General features: G+C 34.8%; 2 protein-coding genes across 4 annotated transcripts in view; one reads left to right on the top strand and one right to left on the bottom strand.

Moving 5' to 3' along the window:
- Positions 1-10912, top strand: part of LOC142975884 (max dimerization protein 4-like) — a 323192-nt gene extending 312280 nt beyond the window's left edge. For both annotated transcript variants that reach the window (XM_076119009.1, XM_076119008.1), the window contains exons 6-7: positions 6216-6394; positions 6756-10912. In XM_076119009.1, the coding sequence (XP_075975124.1) occupies positions 6216-6394 (179 nt within the window). In that variant the 3' untranslated portion in view covers positions 6756-10912. The remainder of the gene's footprint in view (positions 1-6215; positions 6395-6755) is intronic.
- Positions 10913-11089: 177 nt separating this feature from the next.
- On the bottom strand, positions 11090-21905 carry LOC142976103 (uncharacterized). 2 transcript variants are annotated; one of them, XM_076119333.1, is made up of 7 exons: positions 21615-21905; positions 21421-21539; positions 20554-20634; positions 20187-20295; positions 17832-17923; positions 16829-16976; positions 11090-16458 (listed from the first exon to the last, which is right to left on the bottom strand). In XM_076119333.1, exons 1-7 carry the CDS (start codon positions 21664-21666, stop codon positions 16286-16288), a joined length of 774 nt encoding a protein of 257 aa, XP_075975448.1. In that variant the 5' UTR covers positions 21667-21905; the 3' UTR covers positions 11090-16285. The 2 variants fall into 2 exon arrangements, with proteins under 2 accessions (XP_075975448.1, XP_075975449.1); XM_076119334.1 differs by having other exon boundaries at positions 21421-21491.
- Positions 21906-22486: the final 581 nt, after the last annotated feature.

Raw genomic sequence — 22486 nt, 5'->3', positions numbered from 1 at the left:
TAAGCACTTACACACATTATGTTACATAATAGAGGCACATAACATTTAACTTAACACGTTATAACGTGTCACAACTCATTAAATAATTCGTAATGAAACGATGTCACATTACTCATTGTCACTACGGTCCCACGGTGGGCGCCATTAAGATTTTAAACTTACTATTACTTAATTATTGTTACGTTTACAGCTATTTTTAGTATTGTGATGTGGACGAAGTGTTTTATAGGGTAATAGCGAATTGATAGCCTTGGACAGTTACGGATGGAAATGTAGCAATGCGCATTGAACACCTATTATGTGTTAGAAATAATAAAAAACTTAGATTAGATCAGACTTTTGTTTATAAAATGCAAGAATTTTTAGCTGCAATTGGTAAGAGTGAACTTTTGCTGAGTCTGTTTTTATTCCGAAAGGAGTACTAAGCCCAGCTGTGAAAAAGTAATGGGTTTAATACAAAAACAATATAATTTTTTTGTTATGGAGTAGAATTCTGCGCCATAAAAATAATTATGATAAATATCCTCGATTCAAATTTTCAACCCCTTGAAACATCTCATTTATCAACAGTCTATTAAAGTATCAATCCATCAAATCCCAATATATACATCTCGATGTACCGTCTAAAACTGAACTAATAGGTCGGTTTATACCGCGGCGGGTAGCACCTGAGCCTTGCTAGTGCGATCATCAGTTACACTGTTGCGTCCTACCGGTTTCCCTAGATTGATACTCTTGTAACATAGATGGTTCATTTTGAGCGAACTATTAATTTTGGTAGTTGAAATGGGATAATGCGGCTCGATTTCAGTTATACATAACTAAATTAGGTATCTGCATTGTGTTTTCTTGTTGTTTGTATAATTTTGACAATAGATACTGATGTATCAAACTTAAATAGAAAAAGCTTTTGAAATCGTCACATTTGATCACAAAATCTTGTGTAGAGATAATAAGTCTACTTATAAATTTAGTGCAAGCTCCTTTTAATAATCAACCTAAAATATGATTACACAGAGGCACACATTACTAAGCTATCCAAGCTAGGAGTAGATTCAGTAATTTTAAAACCATAGGTTTCAACATTTGTCCAAAAGGAATGTAATGATTTTGGTCAAATGTGATAATAATTTAACGTTTTTCTACTAAAATGAAAGAGTTCTTTAGTCAGTTTTCTAATATTCCTAAACAATTCTTCCACAGCACAAGTTTTTCACCCCAAATCACAATCGTTGGTAACGCTAACACAGTTTGCTGGTCCCCATTCAATTTCTGGTGGAAATAAATTCTCTCGTCGAAAAATGTCTTCACGCTATTGTGTGTAAGTGAATCGGCAGTGATTTACCTACACTGATAATAACTTGGGAGATAAGCTTAACTTGACGACAACGTGTCTTGGAATAAAAAGAATATTTGCGAAATAACTTTGACATATCTTTTCTCGTACCTATAGCTGTAGGCAATGCCGTAGTTGTTATTTAATTTTATAAAGAAATAAAAATTGAACGTCTCGTTGGATTAAATTGTTCAGTATGTCTTACGTTTTTGCATTATTTTTGCGAGATGAGAATTTAAAAGGTTTGAAATATAACAAAATGTATAGCCAGATTCATTATCCAACAAATAAAACTTTCGTAAAACTTTTCTAGTTCTGAATTTTTACTCAACAACACAAAAAAAACATCCAAATTTACAAAACCTGCAACCAAAAAGCCCAAACATTACTGCAATAGAATATTTCAACATATCCATTTGACTTTTACAACCCAAAATTCAGTAATTCAACTGCATGTCTCATGCATCGCTAGCACACAATCGGTGGCCGTTTGCAGCCCCAAATTCCTGTATCCATTTGTGTACTTTACCGTTTTGTACGGTACACGATCAAAGGTACAAAAGCAGGCATGCCTTGCGTATTTGTTCTTTGTTGCCCATGTTTGGTATTCGCATTGATTAGGCGGTCTATGTGCTATATTATGTGGCCCCATGGTGGGCGCCAATAAGGATGGTTCATTGATTTTTGGATGATAATATTTGTATAATTGGTAGTTGTTTAATTTGTTATTAGTAATGTTTATTAAATTTTTGTTCTGTCTTAACATAAACCACAAAAATAATTAGATAAAAGTCTTCTCTGTGAGTTAGTAGTTTTATAAGTCTACTCATTCATTGGGTTATCCTTAAATATATACGATGAAAGGATATAAAGAAGAAGAAAAGAGTTTACACCTAATAAGATGATAATATGATAACTTTCATGACATCATAGTCATACATAAAGGGTAAACTGTTCAACATACTCACAGAAAATAAAACAGTAGCAACTAGCATATCAGTCTACCCTCAACAAAATATCTCATAAATAAAAAATCTCAACATATTAAATGAAAATCATAATTATTCCACGTATAATTTTGTTGCGCTCCGGAAAGGCGTGCAGTGCACTCGACGGTCGGCTCGCGATTGCCGTCATTTAACACGTATTACAGGAAATTGGCGGGAACGCTCGCCGACATTGCAATTCGCTCGCTCGGTGCCGTTTGTGTTATAATTAGTCCCAACAAACTTGTACCGGGAGGAATAGAGACGCCATATGTCGTGTGTTTCCTTGGAATTTTCAATTTATTTTATAGGAAATATCGTGTATTTGGTCGTTTCTCAGATATTTCTATTTGGTACAACGAAGCGTAAGATGTTTAGAGTTTTACGTTTGTTGCACTCATTGATTTCTTAATTACTTTTAAGGTATACGTTTAGGATAGATCTAGGTTTACTGCAAAGTTAACGGTATAGCGATGATCACACAGTGTAAGATTGCGAAAAAAATTACGATACAATTCAATCAAATACTAAACAAAAAATAATAGTTTTGTTCTTCAACAAAAATATGCTGTTCGCGGTTAAAAGTTTATTTATCGCAAAAACCTTCGCCACAAGATTGACCACAAAGCGAAAAGGAAAACTAAAACTAACGATCCCATCGCATGTGTATTTCATTATAGAGTTGACAAATGTTTGGCTACCCTCATACAAAGCTCATATGAACAGCGTTGTTGAATTAGCGACACGACACAACCTAACTTGTTTGTTCAGCAATTTGCGACACAGCATAACAACTACTTATAATTTACCTTTGATTTTATCACTGGCTGCTAGACTAGTATTATTTTTGAAACTTTACACCCGGGGTGCTAATTAGCTAATCCATGTTATGAAAAGTATTTTTTACAGCTTTCGTAGCGTAACTGCTGAGTTGATTAATATGATTTTTTACATTGATTATATTGCGGTAAAAGACGTTACCTATACCAAAATACTTAATGTTTGCTAGTTACTAACAAAAACTAGTAATCTATAATTTTGAGCTGTGGTTTCAAAACTTCTAAATAAATATCATATACTTAACTAATTAAAATGACGATAACTCCTTTCATAGATTAGCCACTTTATGTCGCAGATAGACTACCTGTCACTTTTTCATAACCTCTACTGTCCCTTTATAACATGACATTTTCTTTTAACCATTTAAAATATACGGCGTAAAAGATAAAACTCAAAAACGAGCTCTAACAAACTATATAGAGAAGTATAGCTCCCAAAAAACTAAATTATTAAGAACTAAAAGAAATAGTGTTACTACAACTAACAGAAACTTGGTGCACGAAATATACGTTACATTTGCTACAAAGTTTGGCTCTCCAGAGACCAAAACATATGTAAGTACAATAATTTTTAAGCTACATAAAATGGTGCTTCACTTTGAGAAAGCCACTGTTTGTTATATTGTGTGGTGCTATTAGCCAATTGCACTTACTGGAGTTAGCATTATTTGTCGCGGGCAGACAAAAGATAGGTTGCCCAACGGCCGCTTTCTTTAACCAAAGGTTACTAAAGTTTAACAAGCGATAAGTGGAATCTTTACTGAAAAGAATAACGCAGCGACTAAACTGTAGTAGCATATCCGTTACTATCGATTGATTATTAAGATCTTAGCATCTATGCTTTAATATTAAATTAGTACCTTGCATGCCTAAAAGTAGTTTATCACATTTCTTGAGGTTATGCAAAGTCCCCAACCCGCACTTGGCCAGCGTGGTGGACTCAATGCGTCACGCCTTCTTCATTCGGAGGGAGGCCTTTGCCCAGCAGTGGGACAGTAATGGTTTAAAAAAAATGTCTCTGTCTTGTAGATAAGCGGCTCTGAATTTCTGTACGGAAAAGTAGGTATGCCTTTATTAAGCACTTGACTACTGAGTCAAGTTTATTACTATAATGATCGAATGGCTGTAAGAACTGAAAAATAAGAAGTAAGAGAAATTCTTCTCTAAACTAAACATAACTCATTTTCACTCCCAAATAACAATTTTAATATAACATTATCTATCTCTGAACGTTGTCGAATAAAATTTATGTTCTTTGAAACACAAATTATATCCTTTTCGCAAGGTCGAAGTTGGTAGGGTAAATAGATACGGATTATTTTTTTGCGGCTCTTAGTAAAGGTTTTACTTTTTTCTCTTCTTTATATAAGTTTGATAGGTACAATCTGGGAGACTTGTTTTTCGTCCTAGTTTTTTGAGTTCATCTGTTTTAGACGTTTGGGGTTGGGGTTCCTTAAGTAAGTTATATATTTTATTGATTTGGAACAGTATTGTAGTATTGTCATCAACAAAAGAAAGAATAAAGACTAGAGCCTTATTGATAGCCTTATTTTACAACCTAGCAACCAAAGTTAACTACTATATTTATTAGTTTTTTAAAGCTTTATTACAAAATAAGTAGCTACTTCAATTTTGGAAAATATTACCAAAACTAAACAATTATTGATGCTTTTGTTTTTAAATGTAATACATGATTAACAAAAAAATGTATTATCTCGTCAAAAATACAGTCCATTTTCAACACCTACACCATTTTTTAACTTAATTTATATTCTAAAGTCTACAAGATCTCAAAACTCATATCCAATAATAAAAACGAGAGTCCTCTCTCAAGTAGCACACACGAAGGTAAGATAAACCGGTTCAAAGGAACACAGAGCATATTGCATATTCTTTGAGATGCAGAGGGTATTACTGTAAACGAACTTCTGTAGTGTTGAAGACTTCTACCTACTTTATATACTGAGAATATTATAAAGAGGGGTAAACAACTGTAGGTTTATTGCTAGTTTTGATATAAAACAGGTTTGGGGCAGAGGATTTGTACCATCTAATGTTGTAATTGTTTAAGAAGTACCAGATACTTCCAACTACCTTAATCATTTGAAACTATATAACGGTTTTAAAAAATGTACTCCTTTTTAAAGTCGTTGAATAATGAACCATATCGGGTATGAAACTATAAAACGATACTCGCTATGGTTATATTTAAAGAACAAGGTTTGTCGATAAATTGTGTAAATCACACCTTGTCTCTTTGTACAGAAACACTTAAAGAAAAGAACTATCGATCCTACAAAATTCCATTGCTTCATCCAAATTCATCAACATCATTACAGTTTTTAATGCCAGTATTATCCACTTTAAATAAAGTAACATTTTCAACTCTCTACTTTCCATCAGGCAAAGGAAATTTTAATAGCAAAATGCATATACGTTTTAGGCCGTAACATTTTTTGCTCCCCGAATTTTCTGCACACTTTTAATTAAACGCGAAATTTTAAATGCTGTAAAGCATAGCTCGTAGGATTTTTTGGCGACTGAAAAACAAGAGACTTGTGGAATTGGGACACCTGCCAAGTACAGACTGATATGAGAAGCTGTATGGCTTAAATACTGAATGATATTCGCCGAGCTAATTGGAGTGTACCTTATTAAGGAAATTTTGTGCTTTTCGAAGTTGTTATATGAATTGCTGTATGAAAGTCGTACGTGGGTTATTTGACTGCTTCTGTGGCGTGGTCGATAGTGTATGCGACCGCCGTGCTGGAGGTCTCGGGGTCGAATACTGGGTCGGGCCAAAAAGTCTTTTCTGAGCTATTCTGCTAAGAATTTCTTAAAAATTGCCCGGAGTTAGGAAGTTGAGGTTGAAGACCTCCGTGCCTCGGAGAGTACGTATAGCCGACGGTCCTGCGCCTGACCTCTCACTAAAAAACTAGTCCATTATTGAAACAAAATACTTGTGGTCCTTCAAAAGGCCACTGGTTTCAGACAAATTTCCAAATAAAGAGGAATGTTAGCATCATCTTAACGTATTTTTTTTGTTATTTCCAGACGAGGTGGACGTGATTGGCTACACGTCGAACCAGAGTGACAGCGAGTCTCTAGTGTCGGGGCACAGCGCCGACAGCGGCGTGGGAGAGCCTCGACGGCGACGCCCGATCGTGACGTCACACCTAGTGGCGCGCACCGCGTGCCGGCCACGACGCGCCAACCGCCCCATGAGGGTCTAGGTAAGATGCCTGACTTTGACCATTAATGTTACAAGAGACCAAATTAAATTGAAATGTCTGTTAAATCTAAGATTTATCTGATGATTAAGACCTGTATTTATGACGCATACCTATAGTCCACAATAAAATTGATTTGATTTGATGCTCAACCCCTGACACAGTTTTATTATTCATAAACTCAGAGAGTTACTGAGATGGCACTCACATATTTCAGAATAATCTGGTTAATCTGGTTATGAATGTCATCTTCTGATAGATGCTGACATCGCAAATAGTTAAATGTTCAATTTAAATCCCTTTGCGATAAATTATATGAAGATGTTTGAAAATGTTGTCTAAAAGACGTGTTTTCTATTTGCAGGTGAGCGGACGGCGGCGCGGGGCGAGCACGGGCCCACATCGGCTCGCTACACGTTATACTTCATAACGTAAACAAACGTAGAACATTTTGTTGATACATGTACTAAGGCGAATGTTGTTTCTGTGACCGAACGTCGAACGTGACGCCGACGGCGTGACAGACTGACCCGGCGACGACACCAGCGCCCGCGCCGCGCACACACACACACATCACACACACAAACACACACGCAAACATACATACACACACACACACACACACACACACACACACACACACACACACACACACACACACACACACTACACCGTACACGTGAACACACTACACACCTCTGCGAACCATCACTAAGTACAAAATTGCCAAAAATTTATATTCAAAGTTTTATTTTTCACATTTCAGACGAATTTGTATTTGTTTTATTTTGTTTTTTTCTCTTTCTTATTTAATTGTACCGAGCCTGGCTCGTTTGGATGAGTTGCAATATTGTGTAGTCTAGTGGCGCGATGTGTATTCCATACATTACGATTTTACATCGCCGTCACATATTCCACTGTGTTGAAAACACGCAATGTGTGCAAATCTTTTATCTACATGATGTCACTATAATTTTAATACTTTATATTTTATATCATACATTTTATCGTACGCCTTGGGGGGCCGATCACATACGACTCGTACAAATCCAGACTGGGCCCCTTGCTCGCCCACATTCAAATGACCATGTTATTTTTGTATTTATTATTCAATTTTTCTATCGGACATATTCGAATATAAATTTTAACGGTCTTAGAAAAAAATCGTTTTTGAAAAAAACTCTCTAGGTACTTATTGTTATTGATTTCCACGAAAAAAACAAGTTGCTATAGTGTATGTTGTATAGATATATCAATTTTATATTTTGTATATAATTATTTTTCTTGTAAAAATTAATCAAATAGAATTTAGATCTGTGAATGATGCGCCGATATGGAGTAAAGTTTTTATAATTGGGTTTAACACAAAACAAAGGGAACCCACCAAAAAATGTTTGTTTAATATTTTTTAAGTAATTTTCTAACGAAGTCCATTTAAATTCAGGTACTAACAGTTATTCGGCTATGAGAATTAGTTATTATAACGTTGATCGACATAAGCGTGACCCGGCCTGGCCACTTTCGTTTACTTTTATGTTGAAATCATTTATTTTTTTGCTCGAAGTATATTCTGAACTTTGCTCTGGATAATTATACACTTTGTTACATCAATTTGAAAGATGAGCGTAATTTAAATCACACACAATCACGCCATATGTTGTCTGTACTGTAAAGCAAACCGTTGCGTGGTTCAAGTTGCGCTCAAACTTCGACAACTTGGCTACGTTCGTGTTGATCACAAATCATTCACTTACTCATATGTACTTTTTATTTTTAATACGCAGTAGTTGTAGACAAATACATGTTGTAATGAAATGATTTTTTTTATGTTATTTTTGACTCTATCACAACCGTCGTACAGTCTAAAATCGCATAACGTCCAACTGCTGTTAACATCACCCACTAACCATCGTATTGTTAAGTATTAATATTGAATTATAATTAATGATCTCACTTCATTGTCACACGCGATCGGCTGAGTAAATGTGTCACTACTGACTGCTAACTAATATTTAATACAACAAATATTCAAGCAGTTTTTGAAACTTGGGCATTTTTTCCTTTACGTAACTTAATAATCATTCTATCAACATCACTTCTCATTTAACCTATTTATAGTGCAAGTGCCCCAGTTATGGCCATGTGACCATTACTGGTGCCGTTGCGCATTATTGTTATTATTTAATTTTCTTTATTTCTTCATTTTGTTATTGTGAGTGTAATGACACAGTTATTTAGTAGCGATTTTAATTTATGTGGACATTCATGTACCAAAAAAATAATATATTATACACGGAAATGTAAAGCTCGACAATACATTGTGTTACAAAAACAAAATTCACGAGGAAATATCTAGATGAGTACATATATTTTTGTTATAAAACTATTGTATCTTGTAATTGTTGATTCATTATTGTGATGAACGACTGAATTTTCATTGTATTATATTATTTTCAATATGTATGGGACATTCGGTGGGGCTTCGTTCGAGTTCATGACTTCCTCTCCGGCCCGACTGAACGTTATATCTTAATATAATTTGCATAAAATATTATTGTAAATTGTTTTAGGTATGGATGTTTATAATAAGCATAGTTGTAAACGTATTATCATTTGTAAGTATAATGTTTGTTTTTAATGACAGTTTTGATCTCTTATGGTAATTGTGTTGTTTGCGCGATGGCGGGAACTTGTTCTGTCGCGACATGTCGCAATATGTCGCATTATGTCGCCGTATCCGCGACATTCACCGCGACAAGTAGCATTCACGCGACACGCTCGCTTACACGGCAACACATAGTATATGATACGTGAACAATATTACTTTGAACAAACCGACAAAACCATTTTATGAATAAAGCACGCTCTCAATTCTTAAAAATGTGTGTTTGAATGATTAATTTCATTCAATAATTGTCACACTTCATTCGATCGTTCATAGATTCGTTCATTCGCTCAAAACTTCACTTGAAATGAGCTCGTTTGAATGAATTACGTACACAGAATGATGTTCATTCAATGTTAATCAATGGACGGTGTGTTTTATGTATGGAGGGTTTTGTTAGTGAATGGTTTGCTCAACGTCGTACTGCCACCATAGAGTTACATGATATACGCTGCTCACATCACATTGTAAAAATGTACAGTATGTTGTTTTAATGTGTTCTAAGTCACTTAAGTTTTATAACTTGATAAGCTACATCGATAAACGAATCCATCCAGGTGTTTTGATTACTTTGACGTAATTGTCGCGAGTTGACTGAGTACCATCTAAGAACGTTGTTAAGTTAGTGGTAGCTGTACAAGCGAGCGTGGTCGCGACTTCTCGTCGACTGACTTAACGCTCACACCTATGCCTCTGTCTAAATATTTATAACTACACAAATTATTTATCATTCGGTTATTTATGTATCACAAAAATTATTTAATTTATTGTTAGAACAGTGCTTTGTCGTTTTATATCGTACCAGTGTTTCGCTTCGATCAACTCACTCGCCGGCCGTTCGTTCGACACGTACGTAGTGACACTACCGTAGTGATGTACCTTTATTTTGCATTCGAGTGTAACATGGGTGAAGCGGCGACGGGACGCTTTAAGAGTACAAATTCTGTATAAGCCCCTCAACTTGTGTGTTAATTCTATACGTTAATTTTTAAACACGAAACAGGGAGAAGGTATCGTCAGAATACGAGTATAGTAAGTAGCGCGCGGGCGACGTCTGAGACCGTCAGTAACGGGACCGGTCAGCTCTGCCTTCGGTGTTGTCTCTTCATTACTACGTTTTATCTGTATCCTATGGCTACAGTGACTTTGTGTTGCTATCTCTTCCGATTTTATTCACTAGTAGCAGAACCGCGGCGTAGTTCGTCGCGAGTAAGAGGTTCTCACTGTAACGATAGGGTATTAGACTTGGTCGCGCACTGTACGCGCGCACTCTTATTAGATAAGAAATGTGTTATTAGAAATGAAATTGCAATAAAAATCCTCGGCCGTCGGCGGCGGGCGGGGCGCCTCCGCGACCCTTTACCCAACTTAGTCGCTGTAAAAATTAGTCCGGCGTTGTAAAAAAATATCAGTGCATTTGTAAATATTGGAGCCAAAATTTTTATACAAATTATTTCATAAATATATTCTTGGACCAAGTTGTGCGTGGAGGCGCGCCGCTCCCGCTGACGCGTGGCTGCCACTCGCGCCACTCCTCGGAGAGTGAACGACAAGTGAACTCATTCATTCATTCGTTCGTTCGTTCAGTTCACGACGCGTCCGTCTTCACAAGATGGCGGCGTTGAGAATGGCGCCGAGCTGAAGGCGGGCTCGTTGTGTCGAGGGGTGGGTGCTCGGCCGTTTGTCGTCGCGAGCAGCCATTCGTTGTCTGATTGTAGAGGCAAACATTAGGTACTATTGTGACTACTGCTGATGTGAGATGGCAGCATAATTCAATGTAATTGACAAAACGTGGCACATATAATTTACTATATGTAAAAAGTTATAGAAATAATTAATTTAATAAAATTATAAATAAAAAATCCTGTTGTATTATTTTACCCTCTTCTACGCATAACAACATAACCTACTTGCCAAGAATGGTAGGTTCTAGGGCCACCAATGGACCCATAGGCCCAGCTGCGACACAAACTAGAAACCTTACTACTTTACAGCCGATAGGTTAAATGAAATTTCAAAATGAAACAAAAATGTTCAGATTCAAATATTTGTTTATTAACTATCGACGTCTGGTATCGACCAGCGAATGTCCAGAGTGACAATATTATATAAAACATAAACAGTTAAACACACTGATATAAACATTGGCTACTCTTTGGTTGTGGTTAAATCGACACCAAATAGAAAGCGGGCTATTTTGAATGACTTGTAGAAAATTGATGCTAAAAAGCGAACTCAGATTTTTAAAAAAATCATTGAAATTGAGACGTACTGAATAAAATACTGATAAGCGCCTCTAGCGTGCACCCGAGGAACTAATTTTATTAATATTTTTATTTCTATCTATCGTTTTTGGGTACAATAAATTGCACATTTGAAACTATTTTTATCTGGTTCGAAACCTAAGCTTAATTTTGTGGAACAATACAATAAAATTCAATTAATACAACAAAATAACTAGGTAAATTTAAAAAAGGTAAGTTAGACCCTTGAAAACAGGTCCCAAACAGGCGAAAATATGTATGAAATCATTCAACATAACCCGCTGAATTATGTACAATAAGTATTAGAAAAGGAAAGTTTAGAAAACGGTATATTTAGTAACTGTACAGTGGATAAATGGCACAAGTCACAGAATCGAGAATTGACTGATGTATACAGAATAAAAATAAAAACAATGAACATCATAAGATCGTTCTTGTTCATATTTCCAAGGAGAGTTGACGTAGCCAGTTGTAAAAAATTCAGCCAAATCACTTAACAAGTTGTTTATAAGAATAAAAACATATTGTGGCCCTATTCAACGTGGGATAGCGACAAGACATAGAAGAGATTGTTATTATTAAGACAATATTATTTCCGCTTCAGTTAAGACTCCGGTCTATAGAATATAGTCAAAATGTAACTAGGCTAACTCACGAATGCTATTTCCACATACTCTATATTCCCTTTCTATTGAAAACATCTATAAAATATGATAGCTTTCTTAAAAAAGAAAGACAACTCCTGCACTAAGGATTGCTCTTGCGTCGCGGGGACTTTTACAAACATACAAACAACGGACACAAAATACACCAGATCCGAATGGAACCCACAACCTCCTGTCGCAATGGTAGCGGCGTGGTGACCTAAACCACTGTACCACGGAGGCTTATCTTTAAATATTTTGCCTAAACAATAGGTATAATAACTTACATCAATCAATTCTAAATCTGCAACATAATTTACAAACGGCATTTTCAAAAACATTTCTTACACTAGACGAGTATTTTGGAATGTCATAGAATTAAAACAATACAAATAATCCACAAACAATCAATAAACTGATACACAAAGAATACACATTAAAACAATAAGAATAACATAACCCAGAACAGAAGTAAAAATATATTGGATTTTTTAAGGATCGTTTTACCACCAATTTAATCAAACTATGTTGGAGTCCAGTTAAATACCAGTAGGTATTTTACATAGAGTGACTGCCTATCGGACCTCCACAACCCAGTTTACCTGTGTTATAGCACGATACTTCTTGGTGAGATTGGTTGTCAACATAGATTCTTATTAATTAACGAATCAATCAAATCGTTTGAATCAATCGAAGCGTTATATATGTGGTGATTCACTCACGCTTTCCCTAAATAAAACATATACTAGAAATCAACGTTACTTCTAGTAATAAAAAATCAAACCACTGGCTGCTCAAGAGCACCTCAAGTTTCACAGTTTACAAATGGACGTAGTTAAGCAGAAAGGACTCAATCCACACTTTCGCCATAATGAAGTTAAGTATGTTATCATTCTCCTGAGGTTTAATTTTGTCACTCTTCATACTGTGGGTTAAGTCGAGGTAGTAGGAAAAGTAGTTTAGATGTACATTTAAAAAATAGGGATTTCACTACATCATAGATTTGACCCTCAGGAAAATGATTGCATTAGTATGCAATCATTCTCCTGAGGGTCAAATCTATGATGTAGTCAAAGTGTGGCGAGTAGTCCTCCATTGTGGTCAAAGTGTGGATTGAGTCCTTTCTGCTTAACTACGTGCAAATAAGTGTCACGTAAACTATCTGCTAAATAACGTTACAGCGAATATAAGAAAACAACCTGTCTGTTAAGCTGATAGATTTAGAGGTGGTAAAACAGGGCTAAAGTTGCGAATACCCAATACATCCATAAAAAAAACCTAAAAAACTAACAAACAACATATTGGTATATAACAAAAGTGGTCATAATATATAATAATTTGGTACAGTTCAACACATGTAAGCTCGACCGACGTGAGCACCAACACAACGACTTACAACATTTAACATTAACATAATCATATTTATATTGAATCATTTAGTTTAGTTTTACTGCTGAAAAAGTCATATATATATATTTTCTTTATCACACTGAATCGCATACGAACTTTATGTTTTTTTATTAAATCTTCAAAGACTTAAGGTTTAATTAAGATATCAATCTCAAGCTGTCATCTGTTCTTGCAAAGCGGTCGAAATGGCAAAGAGAAATTATTCTTCTTTCTTATTAAAAAGACAACTCCCGCATTAAGAATTGCTTTTGTATCGCGGGGACTTTTATAAACATACAAACAACGGACACAAAGTACAACCTGACCCGAAACAATTATTTGTGGATCGCAGAAATAATTGTGCCGTGTGGGAATTGAACCCACAACCTCCCAACGCAATGGTAGCGGCGTGGTGACCTAAGCCACTGCGTCACGGAGGCAGTAAAAGATATAAAATACATGATTATGCTAATATCCATTAAATATTGTTCAATATTCAGAATAAAGTTGTTTTTAACAGGTAAGCAATAAGAAAAATTTAAGTAATTTGCTCAGAACACGAAATTATATTCATTTCAGCAGTAAAACTCAATTAAGTTTCAATCGAAAAAAAAGTACCCACCGCGTTAACGCCACGAAAGCTTTAAACATTGACGATTAAAAAATAATAATTTCTCTAAAAATTTAATAAAATACGAAGACACGTCAATGAGGTATGCCAAAATTGTATTTTAGCTATAACAAAGAAAATATACCAATATCCATAATAATACTTAATATTTAGTTACATATGAACTAACGATACAATTAATAATGGTCGTTTATTTATTAATTATATTTAATAAACAAAAGGGGGACTTAGTGCTTTTTATCGAAGCGAAAATGATTTGGTAGCGAGTAGATATTTGCTCGAAAAAAATCTAAATATTATTTGATATCTTCGATATTAAAACCTTTTATTCGCATAGAGCTAAAATCTACTACGAATATGAGGACCATTAAAAAATTAAATAACTATAGTGCCTCTTAACCACACTTCTATAAAAAACGTATTTAGGCTCGCTGAAGACATATTCGGTTCAGCATTAAGCGGCCTAGCCGCGCGGCAAAACCAAATACATATGTGTAGATGAACACTACAAGCCGAACAAGTGAGTCGAGTCGGTTTTGTTGTTCGATAAATATTGCCGAACCGTGCGTTCCGAATCAAAAATATGTTTTAAAGCAAAAAATGTGTCTTAAATATTAGTATAAAATTGGATAAATAACACAAATAATTTTCAAGTCACTCTACCGTAGCCTTACTTAAGAAAAGGACTAGAAATTAGACTAGAATTATAGTCTGTATCTTATTTCGACTTCGATAAAAAGCACACAATAACAACCAAACGTCCGGGGTTTGACTCTCAGTATAGTAATTATATTCAATAAACATTTTACATAGAAACATTCAAATTATATTACCCTACACCCCCTTCGAGGTGAATTAGTCTAAATCAACATTAAACAATAATATACATATAAGTACAGACAGCCACATAAAACGAATAATATTTTTATAATTATCTTAATTTTTAACACCCAAAAAAATATCAGTCAAAATAACATTTTTGGTCAAACTTCTGTCGCTGACTGTACATCTGTCATTGGACTAAAACATAAAATGGTGGGATATATTTTGAACTATTATAATAATTCGGTAACTCAGTTATTATATCGCCTGTACAATGGCTTCTAATAAAAAGAAAAAATAAGTACTCAATTTTTTTTTGGTTTAAAATAATTGTCTTATATTTTTTTTGTCTCGTTTAAGAGCTATCAGAAATTGGCGCTAATCTATCAATTATCTAATAAAGCTTATTATTTATAACAATAATACTATTCTCTAGAACTAAACGTCTAATCCCAACTATTTTGGTAGGACAGCGAATTATATCTACTGTGAGCATTTCTTAGGAATTTGTGTGGTGTTCGTGTACCGTAGGCGGCAAGATGCGACAGTTCCGCGGCGAAACTGCGACTAGAATACTGAAGACGCGGCGAAATTTGTCCGACCGCGGCAAAAATTGTTCGACCGCGGCAAAATTTGTTCAAACGCGGCAAATCTCTGCCCGTTTTGGTCAAATTTTGCACTTTTGTAGGAAAAAATCTGCAACTTTGCGACAAAATCGCTTGACACCGTAAACTTTTGTATATTTGCTGCAAAACTAGGTGATGTTGCGGCAATTATGACATCAACAATAAAATATCATCTAAAGTAAGGACACAAGTTTAGTGTACATTTTATTTGAGGTAGTCTCAAACTACGACTAAATTGAACAAAATTCTTCGGAAAGCACAAAAATGTTTCAACAATTTCTATTTCCTTGCTAAATGGAACTTTAGCTATTTTTGCCCTAAACTTGGCTTCAAATATTGTGCAATTAAATTGTTCTATATTTCCCCTATGTTCACTATTTCCAGTGCCAATATTATTTTTTTGCAACATTTTTTATTTAATTTTTTTTAACATTTTAAATCTTACTTTTATAATTGAAGCATTAAAATATTTGTTTCTCGTTTGAAGGCAAAAAGCCAGCGGCACATCGGTAACATTCGGAATCATTCGGTTATTAGAAAGAGACAACGAATTTAAACAGGCTTTTCAAACTGCCGCTTACAAATTCATCAATTCCATAACATTATTTCACATATAACATCGAACATCGGCCGTAACTAACTTGACCTTGGAGTCTAAATGACCTTAGCATATTCAATAGAAATATGAACCATTAAAATATTCGCGAAAGAATTTTCATTGGTTAATCAACATTCTTATTCCACACAAATTCCAATATTATTCCAAGGTCACAAAAGGTCGAGGTCACATATTCCAAATCCGCACTTTCACTTATTCCACATTCACATACTATTGTTGTATTAAACATTGGCATTACTTATCGCAATCTTGTACGAGTTGAACGCTGTCTTCATCTCGTCTGTGGCAATGGGGCCTTCGGAGTGGACGAGGATGCTGCAAGAGGGAGAAACGCTCGGATCTCTCGCTCTTTTCGTTTGTTTGATTGTTTTGCTTTTTGCTGAGCGCGTTTCGGAGGTGGCTTTCGCCTGTAATAGAGACATAAGATAATTATAAAAGATGCTGAATAAATATGCGCCAATAAATTATACCTTCCCTTAAGATTTGAAGGTATTCTTAAGTATGTGACAGTTTTTCAGAATACATAAACTGAAGGCGGGGTAATGTGGATGTTATAAGATAATGTTTTAAACTTTCTACATCACGTTTATTGCCAAATTTCTACACACATCCCAAAGCATCCCTTGAAAACCATTACTCTGATTTTCTTAAACACTAAGTATGCAATATTACGCTCCCTATGGTGCCTAAGTATCACTTTGACCTTTATGGGATACTTAGGCACAAAAAATATATCGGTAATCATAAATCTGATGTAAAGAAGATTTGCAACTGTACCTGGCAAAGACAAAGGTCGTCCACACAGGGTAAGGTCGTGTGACCTCGGGGAGGCAGAGCGCGATGACCTCGGCCGTCCAGTGCTGTTGTTATTGCGAGACTCATCGCAGCGAGTGCCGCGGCGAGGAGAACGACCGCTAAGTAACTCCTGAAATTACCCGCAAAAAATGATTGAATAATGCATGTTTAAAGGTTTGGAACGTAGGTTTAAAATATATTAAAGGGTTTATATACTGGGCATATTTTGTGCATAGTTAGCGACTACAATCACCTGGACGAAAGGTCGAGAAAATATTGCTTACATTCTAAGGGAATTTAAAAATCTTTTAGTAAATAAAAGATTTAAATTTTATAGCTATCCTGCGTTGAGTGCGAAGTAAGTAAGGTACTCTTTGGCTGACGCCAAATGCGTATGAAAATACAAGTGTATGTGCACATAGCGCACCGTATACGGACGTGCACGTATACGTTCGTACGATAACATCAAGTGCGACATTATCCATTATACACTCATCAAAATACGCCCAGTATATAAACTTAAAATCCAAGAAAATAATCCTAAAGGCCACTTTCACAGCTTAGGAATAAGTATCAGACAATATATCTACTAGTTAAAATGACAGCAAGTGTTTAAACAACTGTTTACCCATCATAGTTATCTAATACTTACCCAGAAGCGTGAAACCGGGTCTAATTTACACAAACACATGTACTAATTGCGATACATACACATAAAGCAGGGGTTCCCAACCTTTTCTTAGTCCGGGACCACTTTTATATTATTCTTGTTAGCATGGAACACTACATAAGTAAATTAAAAATAAAGTGTAATAATCATATTGTTTTTTTTTAATTTTCAGGATGATTTATTAAATTACTTAATCATCGTGAAAATTTAAAATTTTAAAATCATTCGCGGACCATATTTTGTCTTCCACGGACCACTGGTTGGGAACCACTGACAGAAAGCATTAATAACATATAATATTAATGTATTAGTAACCTTTTCCTGTGAATTGACCGAGTATGCGCTGTACGACACGGGACTGTCGCCGGCGAAGTCGAAAGCGCTCGACGCTCGGTACGAGAGTGAGTCTTGAAAACATATTAGTTTATTAGTACAATATACAATATTTCACAATATATTAGAGGTAAGCAATTAATTTAATATCTTCTAAAAGATGCGTGGTAGTTGTTCCCGGCGGTCCTGTATGACAAGGTGTATGGATGTGAACGAAGCAAGGGAAGTTTGTAAGGATCGAAGTGGAATATAATCTAAGATATGTCAGAAAATACGTTAAAAAAAAGTAGATTTACTTTTTTAATGTTGTCTCATAAACCATTCACAAAGAACTAATTTTAAATTTAATATCATAGACACTTTTCGTAATAACATCTAAAAAAGCTTTCAGATATCCAGTGGCCTCGTTAATGAACTATGACGTCACACAGTCTACATTCCCAAACTGGCTATAAAGTATAAAGACACCGCAATCATGGCTCGATAATCGCCCTAATCAGTCATTCACACGACCCAGATATAAAGTAAACGTTAGGAAAACTGCCGCCCTACAATACACATGTAGCTATAGAGCTATGTAAGTCAGTATGTAGCTATGCTAGTATGTAGCTATGCTAATATGTAGCTATTCAACCGAATAATAATGTGTTCATAGATTTATATCTAACTTACTGACACGCGCGATACCGCACTCGTTTAGCTTTATCGCCTATATCAACCACTTGGAGGTTGATGTTTGAATAATAATGTAGCCTAAATCTCCTTATAATATGAGCTAGCCTATAACGTCTACCCTCGACTTCAACTGCATGAAAAGATTTCCCGGAGTAAAAATTCAGGTTATAAAATGTCTGTCGGTCTACATTCAAGAAAAATTATTCAATACTCTTTTTTAGGAGACTAATTAGTAACAAACATGCATAAGAACTTACGCATGAATTAAATTATAATAAAATAAATGCAAAAGTCTGTCTGTAGGTATTAATCTATTGCAGCTAAACCACTATAACGAGTTTGATAAAATTTAGCATAGAGATAATTAAAAACCCAGGGTCAAACATAGGAAACACTTTTTTTAATTCTACCCCTAAAATTCTAAAAAGCGGATGAAAATGTATACACGAGTTGAGCCGTACGGGTTAGCTAGTTTATGATTAGTAAACCTGATCGTGTGTCAGATTATAAATTGTACTAAGCTTGCTTTTATGGGTCAAAAACGTTAGTTTTTTACTCTAATGGCCGCCTTTATGACCGTAATTAAAGAATCGTAAAACGTTTTGTTTGTTTTTAGAATTTCCTTAATGCCCTCGAATTACGTTAAGTTAAGCTTCAATAAGAAATATGTGCTTATTTTCTTTGGATTATAATCAGACATACTTTAAACACTATTGTAAATTGTGATTGTAAGTGATAAGACTAAAAAAATAATCATTGTTTTCAAAATATGCAAGTTGTACATACTATATTTATTATTTCAGGGCATTAAGTTACGAGTTCGTAGTAATTCCAGTTTCTTGCAAGTTGTAATGATATTTAACTTAAATGGCTAATTTTGTTATATTTTATTGCCACTACCATCATATCTTTATGAAGATAGATTTGTATATGTCGCAGTAAGATAGATAAAGCCGTAACATAGTTATATCCCTAGGGATATAATTATATACCGTAATATAGTTATAAAGAAGAAGTTTTGGGCAAACCGACAGGGGTAGGTTAGGTTAGAAGGCTGAGGTGGGAGCGAGCGAAACGAAGCTCAGCCTTCGTGGTTATTTTTTTTTGAAACACCCAGAAGGAGGAGCCCCGCGAAGCAGGGCTCCGGCGACATCTTCAAACTCTCATTATAACTATGTTACGGCATATAATTATATCCCTAGGGATATAACCATGTAACACTATAATAACTATACACTATGCAAAGTACCTACTGTCTATGTATAAATAAAGATTAACACTATTAGTATAGAATATTATTATGTGTATAATAATGTTATCATTGACTGACCTAAAGTTACACTACAATGGCAGAGGAAAACCCTATATTATTATTGCCAACCCAAACAATAAGAATCAACACAAATGCTTATATAGAATTAGACAGGATTACTTATTTACTAGGCTTCACTGATAAAGAATAATCAAAAACCATTATCCAATTAGAAAAAGAAAACACTGTGAGTAAAACTAAAGAAAAATAAATATAGATGTATTAGTCAGTGGTTAAAAAAACATTGATTTAAATATTAAAAAGTGTTAGCATGGAACTTTTTAATTTGGGCATAAAGCGGGAAAACTTTCTTTTTAATTTATACTTTTTAAATTGTGTGTGTTTTTTACCATGTGGCCAGCAGCTTGTTGGTGGTGGAGACCTTATCATATGTTCATGGACCTCCTTTAAGGTCATAGGGTCATCTTCTATGAAGTCCAAGGCAGTACTTCCAAATTCCTGCAAGTGGTATTCATACTATTATTTATACACAAAACAAGATAAGATCCATTTTATTATTGGATTATTATTGATAAAGACTAATTTGCTTGATAAAATCTTTATTGCAGTGTCAGTTACAACTCATGGTGATGTGAAAATCTAATCTAGAATAATCCATGTAAAAAAATCAAATGTAATATGGATAAGGAGACTAACTTTCCTGGCAATTGGGTTTAATTAGATAAATTACAAGTATTTATAGTATTTTTTTCTTACCTGAGACATAAGTATGGTGTCGTCAGACTCACACTCCTCATGATGGCTTTCAATTAAGCTCTCTCTACTGGCCATCACTTGCTGTAAATATAAAATAACCCAATGCATCAAACAGATTTATTTATACCTAGTTGTTGATAATGTATTTCGTTTTGTTTGGTTTTGGGAAAGCTTAAGTTTCATTATCTTTGTCACTTCTGAATCTGCTAATATTTGGTACCATGCTACATAGTTAAAAGAGTAGAGAACATTAAGGTCTAAGTTATTCTTTTAGCATATAGAGGAATTGCAGTGATGAAAATGGTTTGTGCATGCAACATAGTTAAAAAAGCAGAGAACATGAAGGTCTAAGTTATTCTTTTAACAAATAGTGAAGTTGCAGTGATGAAAATGGTTTGTGTGTCAAGAAAATTTAATTCTACCCTTTAATAAACAAAACCTTATTGGTTTGTATTAATAAAACTATACTTTCATCAAATGAGTTTGAGTTTTCAAATAGGTATGTGGAAAAGTAAATGACTGTACCAATAACTTATAGTACACAAATATTTATAGTAACAGATACTAGGCCACATGTACATTCAACCTATCATTATGTAAAGTGGTACTGGAAATAACTAGTCTATGTATACATAACTGGAGCATATGGCTAGCACTCAAAACCTCCTGCCACAGTTATCTGATACCTTATCTCACAGATAACACTCTCTAACAACACAACAAATAATAATACAATACATTACAGAACATATAGCCCCACTTCCGTGTTCTATCCGAGTGTTTACTTCTTATAGCGGAAAATGCATCGAGTTAGTAAACCTTCCGCGTCAAGACGTAATAATTACTCCGTAATTATGTAAGTCATACCTGCAAGTAAGGGTTGTCCTGCCGAGACAGCCTCAGCGCCTCCATGTCCTGTGCGATGTTCCTCGTCCGACCTGGAGTCAGAAGAACCGCAGGAGACCCCGTCATAGGCGGAGGCAACACTAAATTATACCAAAACACGCGAATTTAGCACATCACTTTTACATAACAATTTTCTCCACTTAAAAACTACTTACCCGATAAAGAATCATTGCTAGCCTCCATTTTCACACTAAGTATGCTTTTCATTTAGTCTTTTTATCACAATTTTCAAGAAAACTCCATATAAAAGGATCTTTGAATTATTTAAAAGGGTATTGAGCACAAGTTGTCGCGATTACCGAATCAGCTTATCGACGACATAAATGTTGTAAATTGTAACTAAATATATTTTTGTAAATGTTATTTAGTTGTTTATTTGCTATTTTTATACATTTTTGACGATTTGAGATAGAGCAATGGAAAACTGATAACGATTGACAACTTGACAGAAGCTTAACCGTTCAGAAACGTATGCATTTCATTTAGCGTAGTTTCGTTTAGAAACTACAGTCTGGATTTTAGCAGTTTAGAATTCTCTCTTGAGGTAAAAATTGCTGTAAATTGTTGCTGTCGAAATTTTAATTACTAAGTATTCAGTAAGTAGAAATCCTAAATTCACGAGCAATATTTTCGACCATATGTGGCACACAATACATATTGCCGGGTATCTTTTCAACATAAATGTCTAACTATTGATTAGTAGTCGTAAAAGTCGTAAAAGATAGACCACTTCGCTTAATCCCTTAGACAATAAACCACAAGATGAAAACTTGACGACGACGACTTTTCGCTATGCACTCAAATAAACGAATCTTATTTTCGGCGTCCCCGGCCAGCATGGTAGACTTATGTGTCTGACCCCTGCCACATCCTGGATGACCTCTACCCATATTGCGACATTAAATAAATAGGTTACTTGACAATACTTACAATTAATCTTTCAATAAAAGTTACTTGCAAGAAACTTAGCTATTTGTCTACTTATTGTATCTTTCTTGGACTACAATCACAATTTATTCTAGATCTT

The sequence above is a fragment of the Anticarsia gemmatalis genome, chromosome 10 (genome assembly GCF_050436995.1).
Source record: "Anticarsia gemmatalis isolate Benzon Research Colony breed Stoneville strain chromosome 10, ilAntGemm2 primary, whole genome shotgun sequence".
Lineage (NCBI taxonomy): Eukaryota > Metazoa > Arthropoda > Insecta > Lepidoptera > Erebidae > Anticarsia > Anticarsia gemmatalis.
This window is presented reverse-complemented; position numbering and strand designations above follow the sequence as displayed.

Bases quoted from the DNA above. Each gene is read 5' to 3' on its own strand.
- LOC142976103 (XM_076119333.1), bottom strand. From the start codon at position 21,666: ATGAAAAGCATACTTAGTGTGAAAATGGAGGCTAGCAATGATTCTTTA. The intron at 20,296-20,553 runs GTAAGAAAAAAA...TACCACTTGCAG, and splicing joins ACACCATACTTATGTCTCAG to GAATTTGGAAGTACTGCCTT. The intron at 16,977-17,831 runs GTTACTAATACA...GGGTAATTTCAG, and splicing joins CGGTCAATTCACAGGAAAAG to GAGTTACTTAGCGGTCGTTC.